This window comes from Falco punctatus, assembly GCF_963210335.1.
Source record: "Falco punctatus genome assembly, chromosome: 4".
Lineage (NCBI taxonomy): Eukaryota > Metazoa > Chordata > Aves > Falconiformes > Falconidae > Falco > Falco punctatus.
In genome coordinates, this window is record NC_137583.1 from 73,374,447 (window position 1) to 73,398,819 (window position 24,373).

General features: G+C 38.5%; 1 protein-coding gene across 2 annotated transcripts in view; it reads left to right on the plus strand.

Annotated features, from left to right (window-relative positions):
• RSU1 (Ras suppressor protein 1) overlaps positions 1-24,373 on the plus strand; it is a 110,196-nt gene that overhangs the window by 34,273 nt on the left and 51,550 nt on the right. The window contains exons 8-9 of one of the 2 annotated variants that reach the window (XM_080386385.1): positions 12,507-12,639; positions 13,008-13,026. In XM_080386385.1, coding sequence (XP_080242511.1) covers positions 12,507-12,639; position 13,008 — 134 coding nt within the window. In that variant the 3' untranslated portion in view covers positions 13,009-13,026. Of the gene's footprint in view, positions 1-12,506; positions 12,640-13,007; positions 13,027-24,373 lie in introns of those variants that run through there. The other variant, XM_080386384.1, reaches the window with a different exon arrangement.

Here is a 24,373-nt window from a genome sequence, read left to right on the forward strand (position 1 = left end):
CCCATTAGAGAATGTGGTAGCTGTGTGCATAAATGTGGCAGTCTGCAATGTATGCCTTTTGCTTTATACAGCCAAGGAAAGTGTCTGCTTTTTTTCTGTGAAGTGGGAGAAGATGTTTGTTTTGACTCTGTTTGCTTACCCACCATGTTGGGTTTTTTTTTTGCCTTTATCAATCTAGTGAACTGTATGATGATGAATAGTCTTTCCCTGCGCCCCGCCCTCCCCCCCCCCCCCCCCCCCCCCCTTCCCCACTGGCAGATGAAAGTTGCTCTCGTTTCCTTAATTTCAGATGTTTATTCCTTGACACAGGTATACTTCCTTTAGCTTTTTGTTGTAGTCATGTTTATTTATAAAGTCTCTTCTCAACAGTAATAATATTTCAGAATATGTAGTATCTGTACATGTACTTTTCTGTCGTCTTAAATTATAGCTTTGTTTTTGTCCAGAAAGTGGAAGTGCCTTCTGTGGCTAATTAAATGTTCTAAATGTGCTGCTGCCTTAGAAGCATAACAGCAAATTCACTTTAAATGGTTTTACCATCATTGTCCAAACCTGCAAAGTCTGGGTGGTCAAGGGAAGCATTTCTCCTTTTAGTTAATGTTTGTTGCATTATAGACCAATGTCATAATCTGGTAGAAAAAGGACTTGTAATTTTTCCCCACCTGATCAGGATGAGGTGCGTTGACATAGTTTAAGTTGTCACTTCTGTTCTCTATTACTCAAATGCTATTCTATAAATTATACTTTTCATGTGTTAATTTACCGGTGCGTCGTTTTATGATCTTACCCAGGATCCTCATTTGTGATCAGTTGGTGTAATTTCTATTGCAATCTATGCCATGCATAGTGCTAGAACTATCTCAAGAATTTTAAATAACCTAGAGTTTGGGTTATATTTCCAAAGGATGTTACACTGAAGTCTAGATTTTGTAACTTGTGGAACTTGCATGTGTATTTACTGTGCAAAGCAATGTCCTGGCTTGTTCATTAAATATCTGGACAAAATATTTAGGGAAGGGATTTTGGCAAATGGAGCACCAGGCTGGGCTTTGGAGGGCTAGTTTGAGATCAGGTAGGAGCAGGCCACAGGCAAGCATGAATCTGTTGAATGACTGGAAAAGTCACTTCATCTCTGCAGACCTGTGTTCACTTCTGCAAACTAGGGCAATTTAGAGAAGCACATCTTTGCAGACAGTGTTAAAATCTGCCAATGAAAGGTGGTGTGCAAGTGTCCCACCCTAATGCGTGGACTGCTAATTCCATACTTACCATCTGAAGGAAAACCAGTTTTATCTGCTGAATTCTCGTTCCTAAATTTTTTAAATTTAATTATAATTTAAGGAAAATTATCAAAATAAGTTTGTGCTGTGCATGTTGGATAAATAACTTTTCAATAAGCAGGTCCTATTTTCATTAATTGGAGGTAGTGCTGTTCCACTTGAAGTAAATAATCTTTCTCATTATCACTTTTGTAATTAAAGGTGCTGAAGGCTTTTGACTGGTTTAGTTTGGACACTGGTGGACAGCAGCGAGTCATTAGATATCATAGAGTCATAGATGTTCGGGAGATGGGCACCATATAAAACAACAGAATGAAACTGTATTTGAATGAGGAGAAGCAGGGGGGTTATACTGGGTGTTAAAGGTAGTGGAACCGAGTGCAGGAGGAGGCACGGAGAGCAGGGTATGAGAAAAGGCCACAGACAGGCATTGGGATCACAGTTTTGGAATGGAGAGACATACCAGTGAATAAACCCCTTCAGTCTGCTTTTCATTTCACCTGATGTGATTGAGCATGGCACACACTGGTAAGGGACCTGGGGGAGATCAGTGTTATCTCTCTCTGTGTTTAGCAGAGAATATCTATTGCTAATTTAAGAAAAATATTCCTGCTGAGGAGGAAACAAGGGGACTAGAAGAGTGCACTGGTGCTCTGGGTGAGGGTGCTTGTCTGTAAATACAGTATGTGTGAGTGATGAACGCAGGAAATGGCCAAGAGTAGGTGGGTGGAATTTGCAGCTTATTTTTATCATTTGTCTCTCAAAACCCCGTTCGTGAGGCATGGTGGTGGGCAGTCATATATAAACTTTAAAGAAGGCACTGGCATTTTTTTCGCTAGCATTTAAAAGGTTATGTGCTGCATTGTGAGACAAATAAATCATGATTCACTGCAACAACAGAGTTGCAGTCAGTTATATAAATTACCAAGGAAGCACTAAATCTGTCACTTTCTGTATTCTGACCATTTAACAATTGGAACAGTGTTTGGAAAGAAAGCCAAGTAGAAACAAGAACCACATAAAGTGGCAGATGCGATTAGTAAGATCGATGGTGTTTTAAGTTCATTGTATGGTCATCTGGGTGGACCCATATGTGCCACACGAAAGATTTTCTTAGTGATGTCAGGAGTGTAAGAGTAGTATATAGTGCAGAATATTCACAAAGTTGTGGCTAAATGTTAATAGCCACCCAGACAATGTAACTAACTGATCTGTAGATTTGCGTTTTTGATGTGAAAATAAATGGCGTGATTTTTAAAACCCAGATTCTAATGTTGACTGTGTTAGTTACCCTGCCACCAACACACATGTGCACATACGTACATGGAGTTCACTCATTGTTTGTGTATATGGGGAAGAGCAGTGACTTCTAAGGATGCATTTTGAATTACCAGCTGCTTCTTCCAAAACTGAGTGTCGACATCAGTGGCTTTTAACTATACTATTGAATGCTGTTGTGGTTTATCAAATAATTCCTCAGGTAAAGAGAGACACTATCAAAACTGTGAAGTTAGGCACGTACTTGAGTGTGGAAAACTCGGGCTCTTTAAAAAAGAAAAAAAAACTTGATGGGGTAAGTAGCCATGTTCCTTTGTAAGGAGGGTGAGACATTTTGTAAATTAAATATGTATGTCAGAATGGATGAGTAATTCTTTCATAATTTTTTAGGTTTGAACACCTAAATTATCTTCTGTGGATAAAGGATTGACTTTAAATAGGAAGTTCAAGGAGTCCTGCCAAAAGTCTCAATACTTCCATCACAGGAAGACATTTTAAAATTAGGCTTTTGAAATTACTCTAGAATTTGTGAATGAATATTACATTAAGCAAAGTAGTTGGTGCAGTTGTTTGTTCAAGTTAATATTAATCAAAATAGGAGTTTACTTAGGTAGTTATAACAGGCATGTGCAAACATAAGAATCACTTATTTCACAAAAGATATTTCTTTCCTAAATATACTTGATTTAAATGCCAAACTTTTCATATTTCAGTATAAACTGTCACTGCGCTCCGTGTCACAACACAGCACAGCTTACACCTGCAAATACAGGTTCTTGGGGCTTGTTAGAAGCCTGAACGTCTTGGTGCTCTTTGGATACCAGCTCTGCGCACTGGAACAACTAGTTGATACCTTGCAATTTTTTAAAAAAATTACCTGTTTCTACTTTTGGAACTAAGGCAAAGGTAGTGTAAGAAAGTAAGGAGCTTTACTAAACTTCCTAGTGAATAAACAAAACAAGTTGTTTTCTAAGACTACTGATGTAGCAGTTATTAGTTAAGGAATAATAGAAAAGTGCACATAATAAGATAGGTCATGGACAGATGATTTATTTAAGAAAAGCATCTCTGAAAATTTGTGAATATTCGGTGTTTCTAATTTTAGGCTTATTTTAAGTTAAAACATGAAAAAAAACACCACCACCAAAACCCACCACTTTTTATGTTGGCTGATTCGACAGAGTACTCGATGTGAGTTAAGGTCTATGGGAAGAGATGATAACTCCAGTTTCATTATACACAGAAAGATGTTTTCTGTAGCCCTTCATTTAGATTTAAATCTCGAGCATTCATTTCTTTACACTGCTGTAATTCTTGCCAAACTTCCCAAGATTCAGATTTGATCTTACATTTGTTTTTAAAATATGCAAGTCCTACTGGCGCTTCTCAGATGACTACAGTGTGTGTGTAGGCTTTCCTAATGTTGACTGTACTCTGATTATAAGTACCATCAGCGTGATAATGATGTTTCTGTCAGCAAATATTTCATCTGTTCTGTTGGAGCTTTGGTAGGTAAGTGTACCATAATTAGAGCCAATCTAAGCAAATGTTATATTTGTTGTAAAATGAACCAAATTTAACGTGTTTCGTAGTACTTCAAAGTGGTTTCGCTCTTCTGAGTACTTGGCAACCTGTGTTTGAATGGAAGTTTCAAAGTGCAGGGCAAAAGCGATACAGTGAATCCTTTTTGAACTTGTATTTTTAAATTAACTAGATTTTGGTCTGATAGGGACCCTTCAAAGAGAGGATGCTCTGTTGAATTCCCGTGTAATTGAGAATCCCAGGGGAGTTTCTGGGTTGGAAAAAATGTGCAATATATTTCAAAATAAATTGGGATGCTGATCCTCTAAGCCTGTAATACTTCCTGTGCCATTAAAATGTCTTTGATGTTAAACTACTTTGACATCACGTTAATTCCCTTTGTTCCAAAACCTGTCTGCCACATTGTGTGTTTCTTGGGTTTCTTCACTATGAACACTTAGCAGTGATTGTTGGTTTGCCCCCCGAGATCCTGATCGGTGCCAGACATTTGTTACACAGCAGCGAAGGAAACGGTATTTCCAGCACAATGTGTCACCTTTCAAAGAAAGAAATCGGTGAAACAGCAATACTTGTAGGTCTTCAAGTAGGTGTCTCTCTTAAATTAGGAATGCAGGAAAAATTAATCAAATCATAAGTAATTTGAAATAATTACACAATGAATATAGGAAACATTTTGAAGTAATTTTGGGGATTTTTGTCAAAATTCTGTTTTTTCTGCTGTTCCCCTTATGCATCAGCCAGGCTGGTTGCCTTTGTACCTGAAGGTTGTGTGTGGTGGAGTTCAGCTGTTGAAACTGCATGAGTTATCATGTGGAAGTACAAGCCATTAGCAGAGTCTGTTTGGCTAGGAGTGCCTTGTGTGCTGTGTTGAATGTGTTTGTTTTGTGGATTTCATCTGTGAATGTTAATATTATTTCCTCTTTCTACTAGTTGTCCTGCTAAGGTCGGGTTTGTTATGTGGAGTGATGGTAGAAATTGCTAGGGCTCTCCCCTTGTTCCCACAGAGTTAACCATTCTTCCTCTCACTTGAATATGGAAATGAGAGTTTGCCCAGGCAGGGTAGGTCTATATTCTGTCTGTACTTAATACCTGAAATATGGTTTAAGGGAGAAGTTCAGCATTTCATCTGCTCTGTTTTTCCCAGGCTTCATCATCAGTCCTGACACATTCTGGAGTGGAAGTCTCCATATGCCAGATTCCCCACTACATTTTGGTATAATGATTCTGGCTGATCTTTGCTATGATGCTGGAATTCTGTGTACATATCTCAGGATTAAATTCACTTTTTTGTAAAAAAAAAATAAATAAATTCTTTTCTGTGAAAGGTTGAGGTGGGACAGTGCTGGAGAGTAAAATGCTCTTCCCATAACATTTTAATAGAGGTAGCTGAGGCAGTACCAGTTTGCCCTGGATCACTTCACCTTTCTAGCAATGGTAAAAAATTCAAAATTTAGTTAGTCTGCTTTTACTTTATTCCAGCTGCAATCCTTTTGCTAAGAGTTGAAGCAAATGGAGTAGTTATTCTGAGATCACACGAATAATCAGAGTCTTCATTTAACCTATCAAAGGGAAGAGCTGAGAGGAGACTTGGCTGCTGATCCTCACTAACTCCATGAGAAGAAAGCATGGGTCATCTGTCTTCCTTGTTAGATGGGCGGAAGAAGCAGCGGTGTTTAAGAGCTAAGACAGCTCAGTTCAGCACTGAAATAAAGAATGCATTTTAACAGTGATGAACCATTTTGAACAAGACACCACTGGCGGAGTGTCCATCTCCTGATGTTTTCAGACCAGATGTTTTTGTTTGAAACATCTTTGTTAAACTCTTCAATTACTGAACTGACACAGAAATCTGCTAGACATATTCAAGTGAACATTCAAGTTGGGGTCTAAGCTCTGAATGCATTGGTGGAAATTCTCATTTACATCTAAGAAGTTGTTAGAATAATGTGTGATGTTACAATATCTGTGCTCCTGTTTGCTTTCCCTGAAAATAATTGTGAAACTGAGGATGGGCTTAGGCTTCAGTGTTTGGCTTTCAGATTGCTCGTTCAGCCTTCTCTTCCCCTGGGGCTTCCCATCTAACACTCCCAGGTGAGGCTGTAGGCATTCCTGTCTGTGTGTCAGAAAAGCAGTCAGAGAAAGACTTCCAACCTGCTTGGGTCCGATGGATGCTCTGAAGTATCTGTTTGGTTTATTTGTATGTACCGAATCTGACTTCTTGTTGAGACTTGAACCTTTTCCCCTGTTATAAAAGCATCACAAATAAGTTTTTGAGGTTCTCTGAAGTGCTGTTGACTCCAAGTGATAAAGCTGTACAAGTACTGATTCTCCAGTACAAGAATGTAGGGGTGAGAGGGCGAAAGTGTTGCTGGGATTGATCTTTTATAGGTGCTTCGCTCTCACTAGTTGTTTTCTTTCAGTACATAGAAATTAATCAAACAAATGTATATTTTCAACATATGCTATGGAGCTGTAGATTTGTTTATCATACTGAATGTTTCTGCTGGTTCCAAAAGGATTGAGTCACACTTATGTACAAGAAGTCTTTGCTCTCTGTTGTCTTATTGCTCCTTTGTAACTACTGTTTATATCTACTCTTCCGTTACTAATCCTTCAAGAGTGATAGAGATCTTCAAAGCAGAGATGATCTTACTTGTTTATAGGAATTATATGAGCTACTGATGCACAGTTTACTTGTGCTTAAGATTGGTGTAAGAATAGTTTGCTTTTGATAATATTTTGTGGCATAGGAATCAGTGTATTTTCTTCTTTTACATATATTTTAAGACCTTGTTCACAATTAATTGCTTTGGCATAACTTTAATGACATCATAGTCATGATATGTCTTCCACACGCATGCTTAAACCAATGTGTGTCTCTATCGAGATACAGCAAATGCCACAAAAGTAATAAAAATTATAAGCCCTGTAGTGTAAAGCAAATCTAAACCAAGCCAGGACAGATGTATTTTTACATATAGCCTAAGTTTAAATTTAGTGTAGCGGATTGATCCCTTACTTAGTGTTTAATAAAACAGGATTCAAGGGTATTTATATATAAATAAAGAAATAAAACTAATTTCATTCCTCCTGTCCTTACATATGACAAAGTGTAAGACCCTTTTGTTGTAAAGGGAAAGAATGTTTAAATTGCAGTCTTAGGAGGAATTGCTGAAAGTGATGTGTTACAGTTTGAAGACTCTCCTTGAGGTCAGTGCAGTCTAGGGTAGGCTGAAAGGTGAGTCAGAGTATCAATGGGACGCAGGTGTGAAACTCCACAGTATACAGGCTAAAAATTTATTTCCATTGATTTTAATGAAGCTCCACTAGGGATGAATTTAAACCATTACAAAGAAGCGTTGATCTGGCATTTTACAGCTAGGATCATGTTTCTTACGTTGAATGCCAATGTTCAGTTCTCAAATGTCAGTGTTGTTTAATTACTTTATTTCACCTTTTAATTTTTGAAAGTATTTAAAGTGTTGCCAAGGGGCATTCGAGTGGAAAGGACAAGTCAGGCTTGTGTTCATTCTGTTTTCTTTTGTTTGTATTGAACTAATGCCTATGTACACTAGTCTTCTACTTGTATAATACTTACCCAATGTATGTATACTTAAGGTATAGTACACTCCATATGTCATACATCACAAGAGGATGAGGGGCTTGTAGCTGCATGTGAGAGCTTGCAGGCTAGATCTAGTGGACAGGAGCAGCCTGGGAGGTCTGGAGACACCCTTGGTCAAAGTGATAGGTAGCGTTATCACTGGCTCTGACACTTTCTGCAACCACCACTGTGGGAGGCAGCATTTTATTTGCTTTTGTGAGCTCTTTTCTGACCTTTGCAGGCAGCTGAGCAAAATATGAATGTTCGCACAAACCACTTTTTATTTCAACAGCACTGAAGGAAAATAACAAGAAACATTAAATATCATGTTTTATCTTAAATGCAGGATAGATTTATTGAGGGAGATGCAGGGAAACTCTAGCTGCCTTTTCCCTTTAACGTCACTCAGGATCAGGTGTGCCCACTCTCATACAAGATGTCCCTTCTGTCCCCCCATGGCTGTGGGAGCTCTGAATGTACGCAGTGATAAATGGTATTTTTAGTCAATGTATGGCATAAGTTAGAATACATTAAAATTAAAAATATGCATACTTTGATTTTTGTCCTTGAATTTTCAAGGGTTTGTTTTGGTGTAGATGTGTTTTCTGTAGCTTCCAGGCAGCAGCTAACGAGATCTGGGCAGCAGACAGTTTTCAGGTCTGCATGTCTTAGTAGTTGGGCATAGGAATAATTTGTTTTTAAGATGGGTTAAACACAGTTCAGTCACAGTGATCCAATCAAACTTAATGGTTCAGGATCATCTTTAGATACAATGAGTACTGAGACAGAAAAAAAAATAAAGACATGATCAGGTGTTTCTAAGTCTACACAGCTGGCTCCTTTTAGAAGGCTTTTGGGCATTCTGTGCAGGTCATCCTCAGCAATCAGCTGTTAGACCTTTATCTCTGCACTTCTTTTCCAGACTGTTCTGTTTTCCAGACTGTTCTCTTTTCGCTGTCTGCTCATGCTAGCAGCATATGTCCACTTTGCATTCTTCCTACTTGGAAATCTGTGTCTGTTCAAGATGGAAAGCTTAAAAAGAGTATCCTTCAGGCTTAGAAATTAAGCATGTTAGACCTTTAAGCATGCTAGGCCTGTGTTCTGGGATATAGTTTTGATTATTTATTTATAAGAATAATTTTAGAAGTGTTCAAAAATAAGTTAAAAAACGTTTCTATGATCTGGGAAAGGGACTGTGCTGACTGGTCGTAAAGATAGCTGCCTCTTCTACTTCTTTTACCAGAGGCATGTGACCCGTAACGCATTTCAGTGGAGATGATCTCTTTCAGTATGGCAGAATAGCAGAAACCTTAAGTCCATTATGAAATACAATTTTAGTCTAGTAGTTATGCCAAATTTTAGAAATGATAAACAATTTATTTTTTTAATAGGCTGATGTTCATGGAAAGAACAAACCAGCAATGACTGATGCAATCTCCAACCCCAATGTATTTTGTGATTGAATCTCAGTAGTGGATTTTTACTAAAGGCAATTCTATGTTTTGCTTACTAAAAATATCAGAGGGATTTGATGTGATCTGTGTAGCAGAACAGTATATAAATTTCCTAAAGGCCTGGGGATAGTGTTCTGCTGATGCTGCCGTTAGACAATATGCATGAAGGCGCATCTGCCATGGCTTTTTCCCTGGCCCTTGGCTCTAGCGCTGCAGGGATGGAATTAACAGCATTTCTTAGCACAGTGCTGCCATAAAAAAATTTCTAGGCAAGGAGACTGTTGGGGGTGGGGAACGATAGGGATACATCTGTAAGGTGTCCAGTTCCATAGCACTCCTGTGCTGAGGCTGGTGCCAGAGATGTTGCTTCGGGTGGGTTAGGTCTTCTCTTCCACACTGCTGGGTTCGTCTTGGTACACTGGGGCAGAAGGGTTTGTGCAGGGCTCCCACGCATTTGGTTGCCCCAGCATGTACTGTTCCCGAGATCTTAGTGAGACCTGGGACTCATGGATGTCCTGCAGTTGGAGCAGAATTAGTGAGCCCTCGATTTGCGGATGGTTTTAGCTGTAAGCACAGAAGGGACACCAGGGTATGTCCCCAAGCAATGCATGGTGATGCAGGAGTGACACACATCGATCCTGTCACAATTTTAATTCTAAGTCGTCTTTGTTCTGAAGTGGCTTGCCTTGTGGCGGGACTGTTAGACTCCATTTCCTCCCTATCACTGGTAAGGTGGAGCAGGCTCCCTGTGACTTCTTATCCTGCTTAATTTTCTGCCTGTTTCTGTCCTTCATTTCCAGATGGAAATGTCGGTGTCAGACAGGGAGGAGTTTTAAGTGTTGGGTGCCCCATGCTTCCTGCTTGCTGCCAGGCAGCCCTCCTTTACTCCACTGCAGAGGGGCACCCGCTCTCTGCCTGGTGCTTGCTGTGAGGACAGACGGCTTGTTCCTTTTCACACTGCAACACTTGATTAAATTATTCCATTAAACCCCTGGGCTGTGAGGTGGCAGCTCACCTCTCGCTCTGGCTGTAGGCAGCTGGTGGGACGGGCTGCCAGGCCGGCTGCTGCCATCAGGGCTCCCCGAGGGGCGTCCTGGGCAGGGAAGGGGTGGATTTCAGGGCAGATGCTGGACTTCTGGGTGCCCCAACTTCCTCTGTAATTACACTAATTTTACCCTTAGGGCCTCTGCCTGCCTCTCCCCTCTGAAGGTAAAAAGTAATATCTGTGCCTGCCTCCAGTGTGCTTTGGGAAATATAGAAGACGGAGGAACATGAAGTGATTACTTTGGCAGGAGAACCTACAGTTCATTTTTGCTTGAGCAGTTCTCTCTTTCTTTCTTGTAAGATTTCTTTGGCTTTAGCAGGATAGTATTTATTACAATTAATTATGTTTAAATGGGCCATGTGGTATTTGAAATGGAAGTGGGCATGCTGTGCTGTGAGGATGGAAGCATATACATACAGCAGCGTTCCCTGGGTGGTAAATTTGTGACACAGCTTGGGACGTAAGGATTCAGCCGAGACCCTAGCTATTGAGATTTTGGGAATGTGTGGCTTATTCCTGTAAGCAGCATTGAATTTGACCCATGATGAGGCCAAGCTTGCCTCCCAAAATTTAGCTATTTTTAAGTTGTACACAGATTGATCATTTTACCTTGATGCGGTACTTGCAGAACTGTAATTACAAGCGAGTGCTTACAGTGTTGGTAGTTTTGGAGAGCAATGTATGTGGTTTTTGGCAGGTAATAAAATGGAAAATCCAATTTGCGATTGCAAAGCAAGCCCCTGAGTGATACATGATCTTCATAGCAGCACCGGTCAGAGGGTTACGGCTAATCACAGCGCTGGCTTGCTTCCCCTGCGCCTGAAAACTGAATAGTGAGCAGTGTGAGCCTGCGCCTTGAGCCAGCATAGATTTAGACACAGCAGTTTCTAGCTTATTAGGTCCTCTTTGTCACAGTACTTAATCCTGCTTCCTGATCCTTGTTAGAACAGGGCTGCTGAGTCCTTTAATAAAGGAGATGGGTGCAAGGCTTCTAACGAGGCGCACTGAAGCATGCGGCAGTGAGGGCAATTGCTGCCTGACTGACAGAGGGGTGAAATGCTCCCTGCCTGTTATTTCAAAAGAACAGGCCTCAAGACAGCTGACATATGAGCTTGCTGGGGTAATGGTAACTTGTTGGTAGGGCCATATGAGATGCATGACATCTTTTCACACAGTATAATGGTCTGCCTTTAATTGTGTTAACCCCTTTTACGGAGATAAATGCATCAAGAATTAGCTGTACTTTAGAACATGCAACCAGCAAGCACGTGGGTTGCAGCAGCTCCCGTAGCATGCATGTGTGTTTGTGCAGCTTACACAAGTACCTTTAATTTTGAAAAGCTAACACATCAGGTTGATTTCAGATTTCTCTTGACAGCTTGGCTTAGTCAGTCTTCAAAACCTTGTATTTTTTTTTCCTGGTTTGTTTCCCACAGGTAAAGATTATTTTGTTGTTTTTATTTGTTGGTTTACATTTTTGGGGATAGGCCTTTCTTCATGGTAATGTTCACAAAAATAAATGTAACATGTGGCACAGATTGCTTGTTTTAATTTAAAGAATGTAAGAAAGTATTTCAATGGCTAGACGATCCTGGAATTCAGCCTGCTGTATCCATAATCATGAGGCATTTCAGCAAAGCATGTACTATTTTGGGTGGTAAACATTTACAAAATGAACAAACAAACAAAACAAAAAAAACCAACCAAGCATACCCCTAATAGGGTCTCTTAAGTCTTCCTGTCAACAGAATAGGTAAAACTGGTGTGTTGCAAGAATGACACATTTTGGGTTTTTTTTGTGGTATAGAGAACTATTAACCACAGATCCGTGGTAGGATCTCAGTACAAACAACACGTTGGGCCCCGGGAAGGCAAAAAGTCCATTGGACATTGCTGGCTGACTTTATGCTCAGAGCAGCGATTGAGAAATGCCGTGCAGTGCTGGGCTTCAGAGCAAACTCCTACCACAGCATCATTCTGCTTTCATTCCTGCAAGCCATGGTGGAGAGGGCCCAACACCTATGCACTGTTAAGCCCTGCTTAAAACTAATTTGGTGAATAAATACTATATGCAGTGGGTCGAGTTCAGTCCTGCTGTGCAATGTGTAGTAGGACTGAAATGAATAGGGTAGAACTGGTAGGAGCTACTGTGTCATCCTATTCCTCTCCGCTAAGACTGAAGTACTTTCATTATGATTATACTTGCTGAAACAAATGAAAAGTTTTATATTCACAGCAAGATATTGTCAAATTTTTCATATTTAACTTTTTTTTCATATACTGTTCTGTTTAATCCCTTTCAGGTAATTTGGATTTGACTGGTCAAAAGCAAGTCTTCAAAGCAGAGAACAATCCTTGGGTTACCCCTATTGCTGACCAGTTCCAGCTGGGAGTATCTCATGTTTTTGAATACATTCGTTCAGAAACATACAAGTAGTAAGTACATGTCACTTATATACTGTAGCTGTGTTGCTTTTTTCCTGTAGTGTGTTTGGCAAAGTGTTACCAGCTACGTGCTTCTTTCATAACACATGCAGTAGCTTGGTACTCAGGGCAAATAGCAAACCTGTACATCTGTATGAAGGAATTTTGCTGACAAGAAGGTAAATAAACATGACTTAGACGTGTTAGGAAAGCACAAAGACTGTTTCATGTTGTCCTGCATTTATCGTTCATTTCTAAGAGCTATTAAGTAACATCAGATATGTAAAAGAGCAAGTATTACAAGCCTTTGATAAGTACTAATTGTACATATGTACAGTAAGGTTTTTTAGACTGAAATAGGTATTTGTTAACATTTTTAGATGCAGGTTGTCATATTTTAAAAGAGGTGTCCAAAATTCAAACCTGTTTTGATCTGGACTGGTTTACAGGAGTCTACAATCCTGGTAATTCAAATACAGGTACTAGTGCTTTCTTCAACAGTGTAACTGGAAAAATATAAACCATTCATGCTAGGACTTCTCCGCTTTAATTCAAAAGTCTATGTATTAATGCTAAGCATTTATTTAGCAAATAAAGTCTTTAATGGTTCACTGAATTGAAATATTATTTTTTTTCAGTAAAAATTTCCATATTACTAGTCCACATTCAAACTTGTGTCTAACAACCACCATTATGCTGTCTTTCTAGAAGCAGTAGGTAGTACAACACACAGTATAACCTCTAGGCTGGAAAGTTAGTTTTTGCGTTTCCCTTTTATTAAAAAAAATAAATAATAATTTAGAAGCATTTCTGACAGTTGTGGGTTGTTTTTTGGTTTTTTTTTTTTATATAGTAGCTGTCTAAACTTAATAACCAAAGGAGAGTATTCATGAGCTAAGATTTTTGGGATTCCAATTAAGTAACTGAGATGTAAATTGCTATGTGAAACTAAATAATCCAGCAATGGTTTTTGTAGGCTGTTCTTCATTTACAGAATTTAAGTGAAAAGGATCACAGATGGGAGAGTGGTTACAAAACTTGTATGTCTCAGAAGTGTCCTGATATTTGTGCTTTAATATGTGTTTTCAGCATAGATTTATTCATAGTTTTAAGTAGGTTGCAACACCCTTCTTCAAGTAGTACTCTGTACTACAGACATGGTGTAGGAAAACAGCTGTTCTTAGACCAGCCTTTCCCCAGAGCCCATTGTGTAGCTGCATCTAGGTTTCTTGATAATGTTTTGTAATTATTATTTTTTTGGGGTCAATTTTATATTTCTACTTGCTGAGCAGTGTAGGTTGGGGACCCTCCTGCACTTCTCACAAGGACCACTCTGGGTTTATGAGAACAGCAGAGTTTCAAGGACTGAAGTGCAGTTTTGAGAATTTGACCCATATCCAGTTTGGTGGGATGGGGGGCTGTTGTTAGGTATCTATAATTAAAACAAACAAACAAAAAAGATTTTACAACTTTTTGTTGGATATATTAAGCTGCTCTGGTGACTTTCCTTGTGCAATCAAAATAGGCATAAAAGGTTCTGTAATTCATCACTTGCTGCAGCTATTGCTCTTTGGTTTAAATTAGCTATATTGTGTTTGCTGTCCTGTTCTTTGAGGTGTAACAATGTCCTGTTGGCTAATAGGCTGATTTTGATTTTGTCTACAGTAAATATTTGAAGCCTCTGTAGTTAACAGTGTAAGCAAAATCAGACTCTAGTCATTAATAGGGGGAAAAACAAAATAAAAGAACCTTTCTGTGGCTCATACATGACTTCTACTTTGATCTTAGAAGCTTATTCAGTTAAAATGTCATTATTTTCAAATATTAGTAATGAAAACTACGTGCATGAAGGTGTTCATAATTGGATGTCATTTTTTTATTTGTAGCATGTAACCAGTTTATATTTCAACTGTAAATTAAAAATAGCTGCATAATTTTGTTAGAATCCCAGTAACAACTTCTGATTCTTCATTGTACTTGTTTCACATGCTATACAGAGTGTTTGTGTTTTTTTTCTGCTGAAAAAGTGTCCCATTTTTATTTCCAGTTTCCTTTAAAGATGTGATCTGAGAATTATTTGGGTGCCACCTGCTATAGACATTTTTCTGTTTCCATTTGATTTCAGGTGTTAAAACTCACAAGCAATGGCATAATCTAGGTAACGGTTCTATTAGCATTATTGTGCACAGAAGTAAATGAGCTGTGAACACAGAAGAAATGAAAAACTCCTTTTTGTGACGAAATTTTGATCTTTTCCTGTTATCAACTATACACCTTCTTCAACTTCCTTTTTCTTTCAGAGCCTATGTCCAGGTAGTGTGTCTTTTTTTCTCATTAAGCAAATCACAAGGTTGAGAAGTGAGTGTAATAATTCTCTTTGTAGGTATCTAACTAAGGAAAATTGAGCTCTTGGGGTTTTTTTTGATCATTCAGTGAAAAGAAAAACTTAAATTAACTTGCAATATTTGATAGGCCCAGGCAGCTTAACTCTGAGACAACGTAGTACAGGTAAATGGGTGACGGGGTAGATTGCTGTTTAGATAATCACTTACAACACTGAGAAGGGAGAGCAGCTCACATGCAGTAGCAGCTGACACTCAGATCAGCAAGTTTACTTTCAGATACTGGAAGATGTGGACTTTCATAAACCAGGAACTATGCATCTATGAGATAGTTGGATTTTGACTCCAGAGATCACAATTGTGTCTCTGTGCCCATTGCTTTTGCTGGCTGATTGGAAATACTGATTTTTACTTTGTTTACAAGTCTAACAGTGTTTGTACTAGCTAAAATAGAGATGGTATGCTCATACAATCACAAGTGCCAGGTTTCTTAGCAAGTTATGTTTCACTAAGTTGTTTATGGTAATACATTTTAAGTTGTTTTTGCAATAACTGGAACATAGTATTTACTTGGTTGCTGTTATCTTAAGCCAGAAAGTAGGTCTTGGCAATGCACTCACTCACAGGCCTGTTAGAGGTTTCTCTGATGGCTGACACAAGCCATAAGCCATAATTGTATGCTGCAGTCAATACTGGAGATTTCCATTCTGATTCTGTGAGGTTGCACTTGTGAAGCAACTACCAAATAGATCACAAACCTCTTTTTTCCTTTGTGAAATGTGCTGGCTGTTTCAAGTAATTTGGTGAATAATTGCACTCCATTTTTAGCATTGTCTTAGCATATTCGTGCTCTAGTGATTAATTGGTAAGTAGGGATGACACCCATGAAGGATGATTATGTCTAAAGATAAAACATCATTTGTCTCATACTTTTTACATTTTCACACTCCTGTTTTGCATGGTACTCGTGCACGAAGTATAAAACTGGAATTGCACTTCACTTCAGAAGTGTGTTAGCCAGTAGGACCCTCAGATCAGCTCTTCTTACTTTGTAGCTTCTTTCATTTCCTTTAATTTCCTTACCTTTCATGAGAAATGATGCCAGGTGATTTTTTTCAACCCTCATTTTTCAAGGAAGACTTGTGCTGACAAAAAGATGGGCCATATATTGTGGCAGAAAATGTGTGTGGAGGGGCTCTTAATTCTTAACAGGAAATTCAGCAGCTCTTGGCACTTTACTAGCTTTTGTTGGCTAAAATACGCCCACTGCACATATCATCCTATGACAGCATCATTTGGAAATAGGTCAGTTTGCCAAGTATATAATGATTCTTAATCTCTGAATGCCGTGCTAACTTTCTGAAAGTTAAGTTAGTAGGCTGAATTTTGGCTTTGATTCTAGATATACTCAGGAGCTGCCATTAAACTCCCCGTGTGGTGTCATGATAGTGTTGAAAAGCAGTTGAAGAACTTGCTTAAACAGAAAAGGGTAATGGCAACCTCATTTCCTCAAAGGGCTTAACTAAATGTTTTATTTTTTATTCATGCCTTTAGTCAACTTTCAAAGTGACCTTTATGTTGTAAGCATATTCTCAGAGGATCTTCTCTGTCTAGGGTACTGGCAAAGAGATGATGGATTGTATGATTTAGTGGTTATAGCGTACTTAGACAAGTGCAGGCAGACATGAGTGTTTGAAAGAAAACAGTGAATTAAGCTCCTATGAAGAACAGAAATCCTGTGATGCTTGTCAGGATCAGTGTACGATAATTAGCGATTTGATTAAGATAAGGTAAAACTGAGATGTGTGATTGGTATCAGTGGGTGGGTTTAGTTCCTGGCATTTACAGCAAAGTTAATCCAGAAATCTGCTCTTTGGGTACATTTCTGGCATTAATCAGGTGCTCTTGATCAATCTTCATGTGAAACTTGCTCTTTGCCTGTTGTTCTCGTAACAGAAAGGGCAGTGATTTTGCTTTTATCACAGCAGTCTATTGCAGTCATTGTCACCTGGCAGTGTAATCTTAGCTAAACCAAAATAATTTGCTTAGAATAGCATTGAGACTTCTAGCATTTTTAAGCTGCTGTTGAACCCAGCAATCGCTGTTTAATACTTCGTTTAATGATTGTTGCCTCCCTGTTTGACCTCCTTATTCCAGCAAGGCAGAATTATGATAGACTAATCACCAATTCCTAAGTTTCTAGAAAGGAGGTTTTTCCCACAAGGCAGTCAATTTGGAGTCAAGATGTTTCGCAAAACAACAAGATGTTTTGCGAAAGGAAGTAAGTTGCACTTTTCACGTTCCCACCAGGAAAGGTGGTAGAAGACCAAGCCATTTTAAAGACTGACACATTAACTCTTAGCAGAGGAAATGGTTTGACAAATGCTGTGCTGAGCATATATCGCTTGGCAGCATCAGAACATAGGTTTCCCTGGGCAGGCTGCTCTGTGCTAAGCATTGTAATTGAAAACCTCATTTTATCAGCAGTGACAGTCTGGAAAAATCCACTCTTGATTCAGTCCTCTATTTAGAGACAATCTCCCCAGCTTTCCTCTTGAGAATGAATTGTTGTACTAGACCCCCACTATTATGTAGCAGCTGCTTCCAGGGCAGCAGACACAGGTCATGAGGTAAGAGATTCTTCCTCTGGATTATATTAATGAAGAGTATTTCACATTTATTTTTAACAGCTAGAGGAGGCTGGCAAGATACTCAGAATAATGTAGTAGAATACAAATATATCCTGAAATAACTCCTGTTCTTATGCCACAGTTGTTAAGCCTATTTAATTTCAGCTGTGTGATCGGTGCTGTCCATGATGTAAAGATGATGATCAGTAAAACCACCTATAATACATGGAGTGGAAAAGAGGTCAAACAAGTAAAAAAAATCCATGTGTTGGTGGTTGGAAAGCACGCTGGAGAAGTGGGAATTTCCAGTTGAAATGTAGGCATCAGCAGGTTGAACTGGTAGGAGGAGAGATTGTCCTGGAATGGTGGTACTTGTGCAGCATGGTCGTTGACCTGCAATAATTCAATTTTTTTATGTTATCTCAAAAAGTAGGGGTATTTAAGTGACATTTGCTGATGATGCAAAACTAGCAGCACAGAAAAGAATCAGCACACCACACAGGAAGAATTAGCAAATGAAGAGGAAGGCTTGGATGTATTAGTTACAGGTTTTCTGTGAGCCACCAGTGTGATATGCCTGGATTGAAAGGAAGAGAAAGAGAAGCACAGTCTCCAGAGCTGGGTTAAGAGAGTGGAAATTTTCCAGTACAGAAGAGGAAATATTATGCAGTTCTGGTCATCATGTTCATGAAAGATGAACTCAGGCAGGAACAGGCAAAGTGAGGAAGGATAATAAGATTATAAAAGGAATGAAGAGCCAAGAGGAGATTTAAAAGGTATTTGGTTTATTTAGCAAAGCAAAGACTGATAACAGTCATCTTTGCTGTCATTGGGAGGGAGAGGGGGAGGAAGAGGCTTCGTTTAAGACATAAAAAAACAAATGGTGGACATTAGAACAAATATAAATAAGCTGGTCAGGTGTATACCTGAAGGAAGACCTCTAATTATTAAGGGAGCAAGGCAATAACCTTCTGATAGAAATAGCCTTCTGACAGAAGAAATGAAGGCCAAAATCTTGTTTGTTTCAAAGTGAGCAGTCATCAGTTTAAGCAGCAGTATATATGTGATTGCTTGTGGTAGAGGATGGCATGTCTGTGGTACAGGCAGACCTTTGTGCTCCTTATTCATGTCTCCTGATTTTTGAATGAAAAATTCAAATTAAACTCCCCCACCCCCATATTAAGATAACTGCACAGTGCAGTTGTCGTTAAGCTGAGGGGCAAAGCTCTGTTGTCTGTTAGATTATTTTGCATATTCCTGCATTTAATAACTTGTTTAAATAAACATGTACGGCAGTTTTGTGCAACAGTTTACAATTACTAAATTTTATAAATAACCTAATAATTACTTGTTGTATAAATTATATATTCATTAGGGGTTATAAAAATCTTCATAGTATTCCTTTCTCCACTTAAATTGAAGAGGTACATGGAAAGAATGCTTCTCTCTGGCTGTCTCTAAATAAAATTAAGTAACTTCTTGTATTTATACCAGTCAGTATCTAAGGTTGTAACAATACCAAAAAGAACCAAACTGGGTACAGTATGATCTCAGGAATAATTTCTGATGATGAGTATTCTGGATTCTTGGGGGGAAATAAAGACCATAAAGAGGAATACAGGCCAGTTGCTTTAAATGTCTGATGTAGATTTGATCCAAAGGAGTATGGTTAGGTGCCTCAGCTGTTTGTATGACACACAGAGGTCAATGAAGATTTGAAGAACTTGGATAGTTCTTTAGGTGAGTCTACCTTGCTATGCTAAGAAAAATAGGCCATAATAAATACTGTTTTCCTTCTTTTATTTTTCTTTTGTCACTGGTATTCTTTGGTAGTTTGTGGAGTAGAAGGCTTTCATGCATTGGTTCTGTCTTAGGCTTAGCTCTACAAATACTTATACTTCTAGAACAGGTTTCCTCCTTGTTCCTGAGGGATTGCTCTTGTGCACGTGCTTGTAGGATGAACCTTTACTATGTACTATTTTTCCCTTCTCATTTACACACTGTGGTTGTCCTGGGCTCTGTACAAGAAATAAGGTGGTGTTACATGTCCAACAGTCCATTGCTGGAGCTCACTTCTATATTTCAGTGACTTTTTTAGCTTGACACCTTTACCATTTGGTTCCTGACATGGATGCACCATTTGTGCTAGTGATAGCTGTGACCTCATGTATTTTAGGGTGGTTTCAAAGACTAGGTAAAGGTAGTGGAAAAGAGATGATCTCGGTGATCTACTTTAGGTGAGATTCTCTGAGATGCAGCATCTCCTGTGAAGATGAACTAACAGCAAATTAAGCTTCCCTCAAAGGGTGGCAGGAAGCAAAATCCATCATAGGCAAGAAATAAACAAGTGTTAACAATCCTGGTTCACACATTTTGATCCCATAGCAGTAAAAAAAATTAATTAACCAATACAAATTTTCTGTCAACCTGATTTGGAGAAATATAAAAATGTCATTTCTGTTTGGTTCTGTTGTATCAAAGGCATGGTACTGTATATTGTATATTAAAATACTGATTCGTATTCCAGCTTAATGTTGTATTTATTGGCTGTATTTTAAAAATTGATAAATATATTAGTACATTATTTCCAACAGAGAAAATAGATGACTCAGAGTCCTGACATCTTTAGACAACATTTACATGCAAATCTGTAACTCTTCCCGAAAGAAGAGCAAACTGGAACCTATGTTGAAAGATAAACAAGAAGAACAGTACCTCTGTATATTTATGCTTATATATTACTAAGATGGATATGTAATAAAAACAAAGCTATCACTGATGTATCTGACAGATATAGATACTGCACATATAAATACTGGTCTAACTGCTGATATTACTATTCCCTTTGATGTGAACTTTCGTATAAAGTTTAGAATGTTATGCAGTAATGCATTACTGTGTCAAGGATGATAACCCAGGGCTTAAGTCACTGGGGCAGATGTCTAGGGCTGTATTAGAAGTGGAATTGGAGTGAAGAAGTGAGGAAAGTGCAGAAGCTGAGAACTCGATGAAACCAAAGGCAGGGAAACAGTGACAGCAGAATACAGGATTTGAGTAAGGGAAACAAGACAAAGTTGCATCTAACTTTAGGGCAAGGCAAGATCAGTAGCTGAGTTAATTGGTGGTAATTATGTAAAATCCAAAATGAGAAGTGGGTAGGGATGCATCAAAGAAACTGGTAAGAAACAGAACTGAGGACCTAGAGGGAGGGCAGGCTGGGGTCTAAGCAAGCAAGCGAGCAAAGTGTGAGATGTGCAGCTGCGGGCAAGCGGCACGCTGAGCAGGAAAAATTATAGGTGGGATTGAATAAAGTATGTGCAGCGGGAAAAAGGGCCAATCCAAAGTGGAATCTATCTTGTTAGGCTTTTAGTCATTGGAGAGACTATTATGATATTATGATATTATGGCTCTCTGATTATGATAAATCCTAGGAATTAAATGGGCCCTTTTCTGAACTATGATGGTCAGATTGTTAAAGGTGATGAAGGAAGAAAAGTCATGTTCTGTTATGCTTCTATAGGTAGGATGATCTTTTACAAAAGATGAGTTCACTCAGTCCACCAAGTAGAAGCTGGACCATCATTTTGCTGTGAGAAATGGTTTTAAACCTCCCGGGCTGTGGACGTGCACTCAGGAGGTTTAGGAGATTTGACTGACAGAGTCTGGACTCAAAGTTCTGTCTTAATTAAATCATGGTTTCAGGGAAATGCCAAAAAGTGACAGAAGTGCTGGTGTATCCAGTATCCAGATATTCCAGTATCAAGGAAGGTGAATAGACTAAACTGGGTTATTACGGCCTAGTTTACTCTGGCATCAGTTTTGGCTTAAATAGTGAAGAGACATAGGATTCTACTAGTGAAGATTGAAAAAAAAAAAATTGCAGTTGTATGAATATAATTCATACAAATAAGGCATGAATATGATGTTGAAAACTACTTCCTAAAGAAACATTATAAATTTAGTTGGTCAAGGCAATTTTTAACTACATAGAATTTTGTGAAGCATTTAGCTTGTACAGCTGCACAACATTCTCGGTAGAAAATGAGCACTGTATAATTTCAATAAAACTAAGAAGAATTAACAGTTAATTGTCTGATAGGTCTTGGGAGATAATTACCAACAAGGGCATTTCTGGTGACATCCACAGAGATCTGACCTGGAACTGTTACAATGGTCTCCTTGGGTATTTGGAAGCAAATGTACAGTCGTTTCTGACTAAAAAAAAACCCTAAAGTTGTAGATGACTTGGAAGTTGGTAAAAGGCAACAGTGAAAGTATGGGCTGTCCTGGATCACTTAATGAACTGTGCCTGTGCATAGTGTGTTTTAAAGCAGCTCAAAGAAGAGTTACATACCTCTGAATAAGGTATGCAGGATAGACCATGCATTATGGTTTTGTTTACAGGAGAAGATTAAAAAGAAGTGAATGCTGCTTTTTAGAAAGCAATTGCCTCTGAAAAATGTTTTAAGAGATGTGATGTAACTGAAGCACACTGTCAACTCCCAGTTCAATGCTGTATCTGAAAGGCCTGAAAGAAGCCTGGGGTTAGTGAGTGTAGGAATAGGAGCTTACTACTTTTAGTATCAGCTGAGGCTGGAACTGAATTCAGTTCTCTTGTCAGTAGTTTTAAAGGGATGTTAAAGATATGTTTAGATACAGACACCTCAAAATTGTTTGAGAAAAAATGTCAAGCAGATTAAGAAAATAAAGCAAGGTAGAACCTTGTAAAAGGATGCTTGTTAGTGCAAACTGCCAGGGAAAGTAGCAGATTAATTTTCTCTTGTACTCTGGTTGCTTCAGGATACTTCCTGGGGAAAATGCATTTTAGAGCAACATCTCAGTATTCTCAGTATGAAAGTTACTGTATGAACCATGATGGTTTTAAATACGTTATGCCTAGTATACAAAGCTGATGATTTGTTGGCTGGTTTCAGACTTTACCAGAACTGCCACAATTTTAAGGCCTTGTGTCCTTTGCTCCTGTAGGCATGGTGGGTCAGCTCCTGGTCTCCAATGGATTCAAGGAGTTTTCCCAACATTTCTAGGTAGTGTTGTTGCTAACCAAAGGCAGTGCGTCCAAAATGTATGCAATGAAGAAACTTCACTGATGTTCTCTGAAGGTGCTTCACCTAGGGTTTTTTAATATATGTGTGTGTGTGTTTGAGGATATTGCAGGGAACAGTATTTGGACTTCAAAACACTTAATTCTGTTTGTTACTTGCTGTAAAGAAAATCCTCAAGACTGCAACAGGGAGAAGAATAAGTAGGGAATGGCAGACAAAACAATACTAATTGAGAACTATTGTGGAAAACATGTTGGTAGTGATAAGGCTTTTCTGGTAAACTTGTGTAGCTAATAGTAAATAATGGTCACCCTTTGTAATCTTCAAAAAACCAGTTGATTTGCTTTCTTGTTTTCTTCTTCAGATTGGTTCTTTACAACCAAACAAGAAGAATAACTGTGCACATTTGCTGGTTTTATTTGAGATATAAATTAAAAAGTGGCGCTTTTATAATCAAGCAGAACTGTCTGCAATTTCTATTCTCTACGTAGTCATATTTGTTTTATTACATGCTGTTTTTTATTGAACTCCAGTTTCTTATTTCAGTCTTGCATTGAGGGGTTTGTGTGATCTTTAGCAATTTTTTTACCCTCCTGGTGAAGGCTATCAGTTAGAGAAGTGTCCCTAATTTTATGATTGTCTTTATCAACTGTTTATCCAAAGGAAGGCTGAGGTAGTTATGATTCTAGTGTAATTTGCTGGAGCCACTTTTAGTGCAAGTTCTGATAAACTTTTTAAAAGCCATGCCTTTATTTTAGCAGGTATTATTACTGCCATCTGGTTTATATGCATTTTTACAGCTGCTTATACCTGAGGCATGGTGTTAAAAATGGTTATGAACAGATTTCATTTTAAATTCTTGTTATTAAAATTAACTTTTTTCTTCAAAAATATGACCTGAAAATCAGAGCTTCTACTGTATATGCCACAGGAGCTCTCAGTCCTGCATTTCAACACTTTCCTATGTCCAAACAAGAAATGCCCTACTGTTAAAGCTGGGGATAGTCAAATTTGGGTCCTCTTTAGGCAAGTCCTTTTGACCACAGCTTTGCAATGGCTTTTTTTTTTTTTTTATATATATCCAGCGACATTAATAATTTAACTCTAAAAATCTGATGTGCTGAAAATCAGTATCAAATATCCCAGGAAAAAATATCCTGTAGTTTTTCTTCTTTATTACACTTGGTTGGGAAATCGGAGGAAGAAGTTATAGTCTAAAGTGAGGTATGCAGGAGCATAAACAGTAAGTAGAATTACTTAGGGTACTGACAATTTCAGTTGCTCCAGCTTCTCCAAAGTAATAATAATAAATTCAAGAATATTAGCCCTCTTCCTAGTTTTGCCAGATATTTTAAGAAGCTGGCTCCAGTGCTAGATGAAAACAGCAGCACTTATTTCACTGAACGGGGAACAGTGATTCCCTGAATCCTTTTTGTTATCCATAAAACCCACTTATAAATTTATAATCGGGTAGGTTTTCAATCCTGCAGTTATATATCTTGCAACAAAGTGCTCGTCATGTGATTGTAAATATGTGCAGAAGTAAATGGAGCAAATCCTAAACCCAGTACTGTAAATATGGTTCCTCTTGACAGGAAAAGGAGAAATTTGATCCCTATTCATATGTAAACCCAGATCCCTACTTCTGGTCTGCTCCAGCATCTGGTTTTGTGGGACTTTCTGCACATTAAATATTTTGGACAGTTATCCA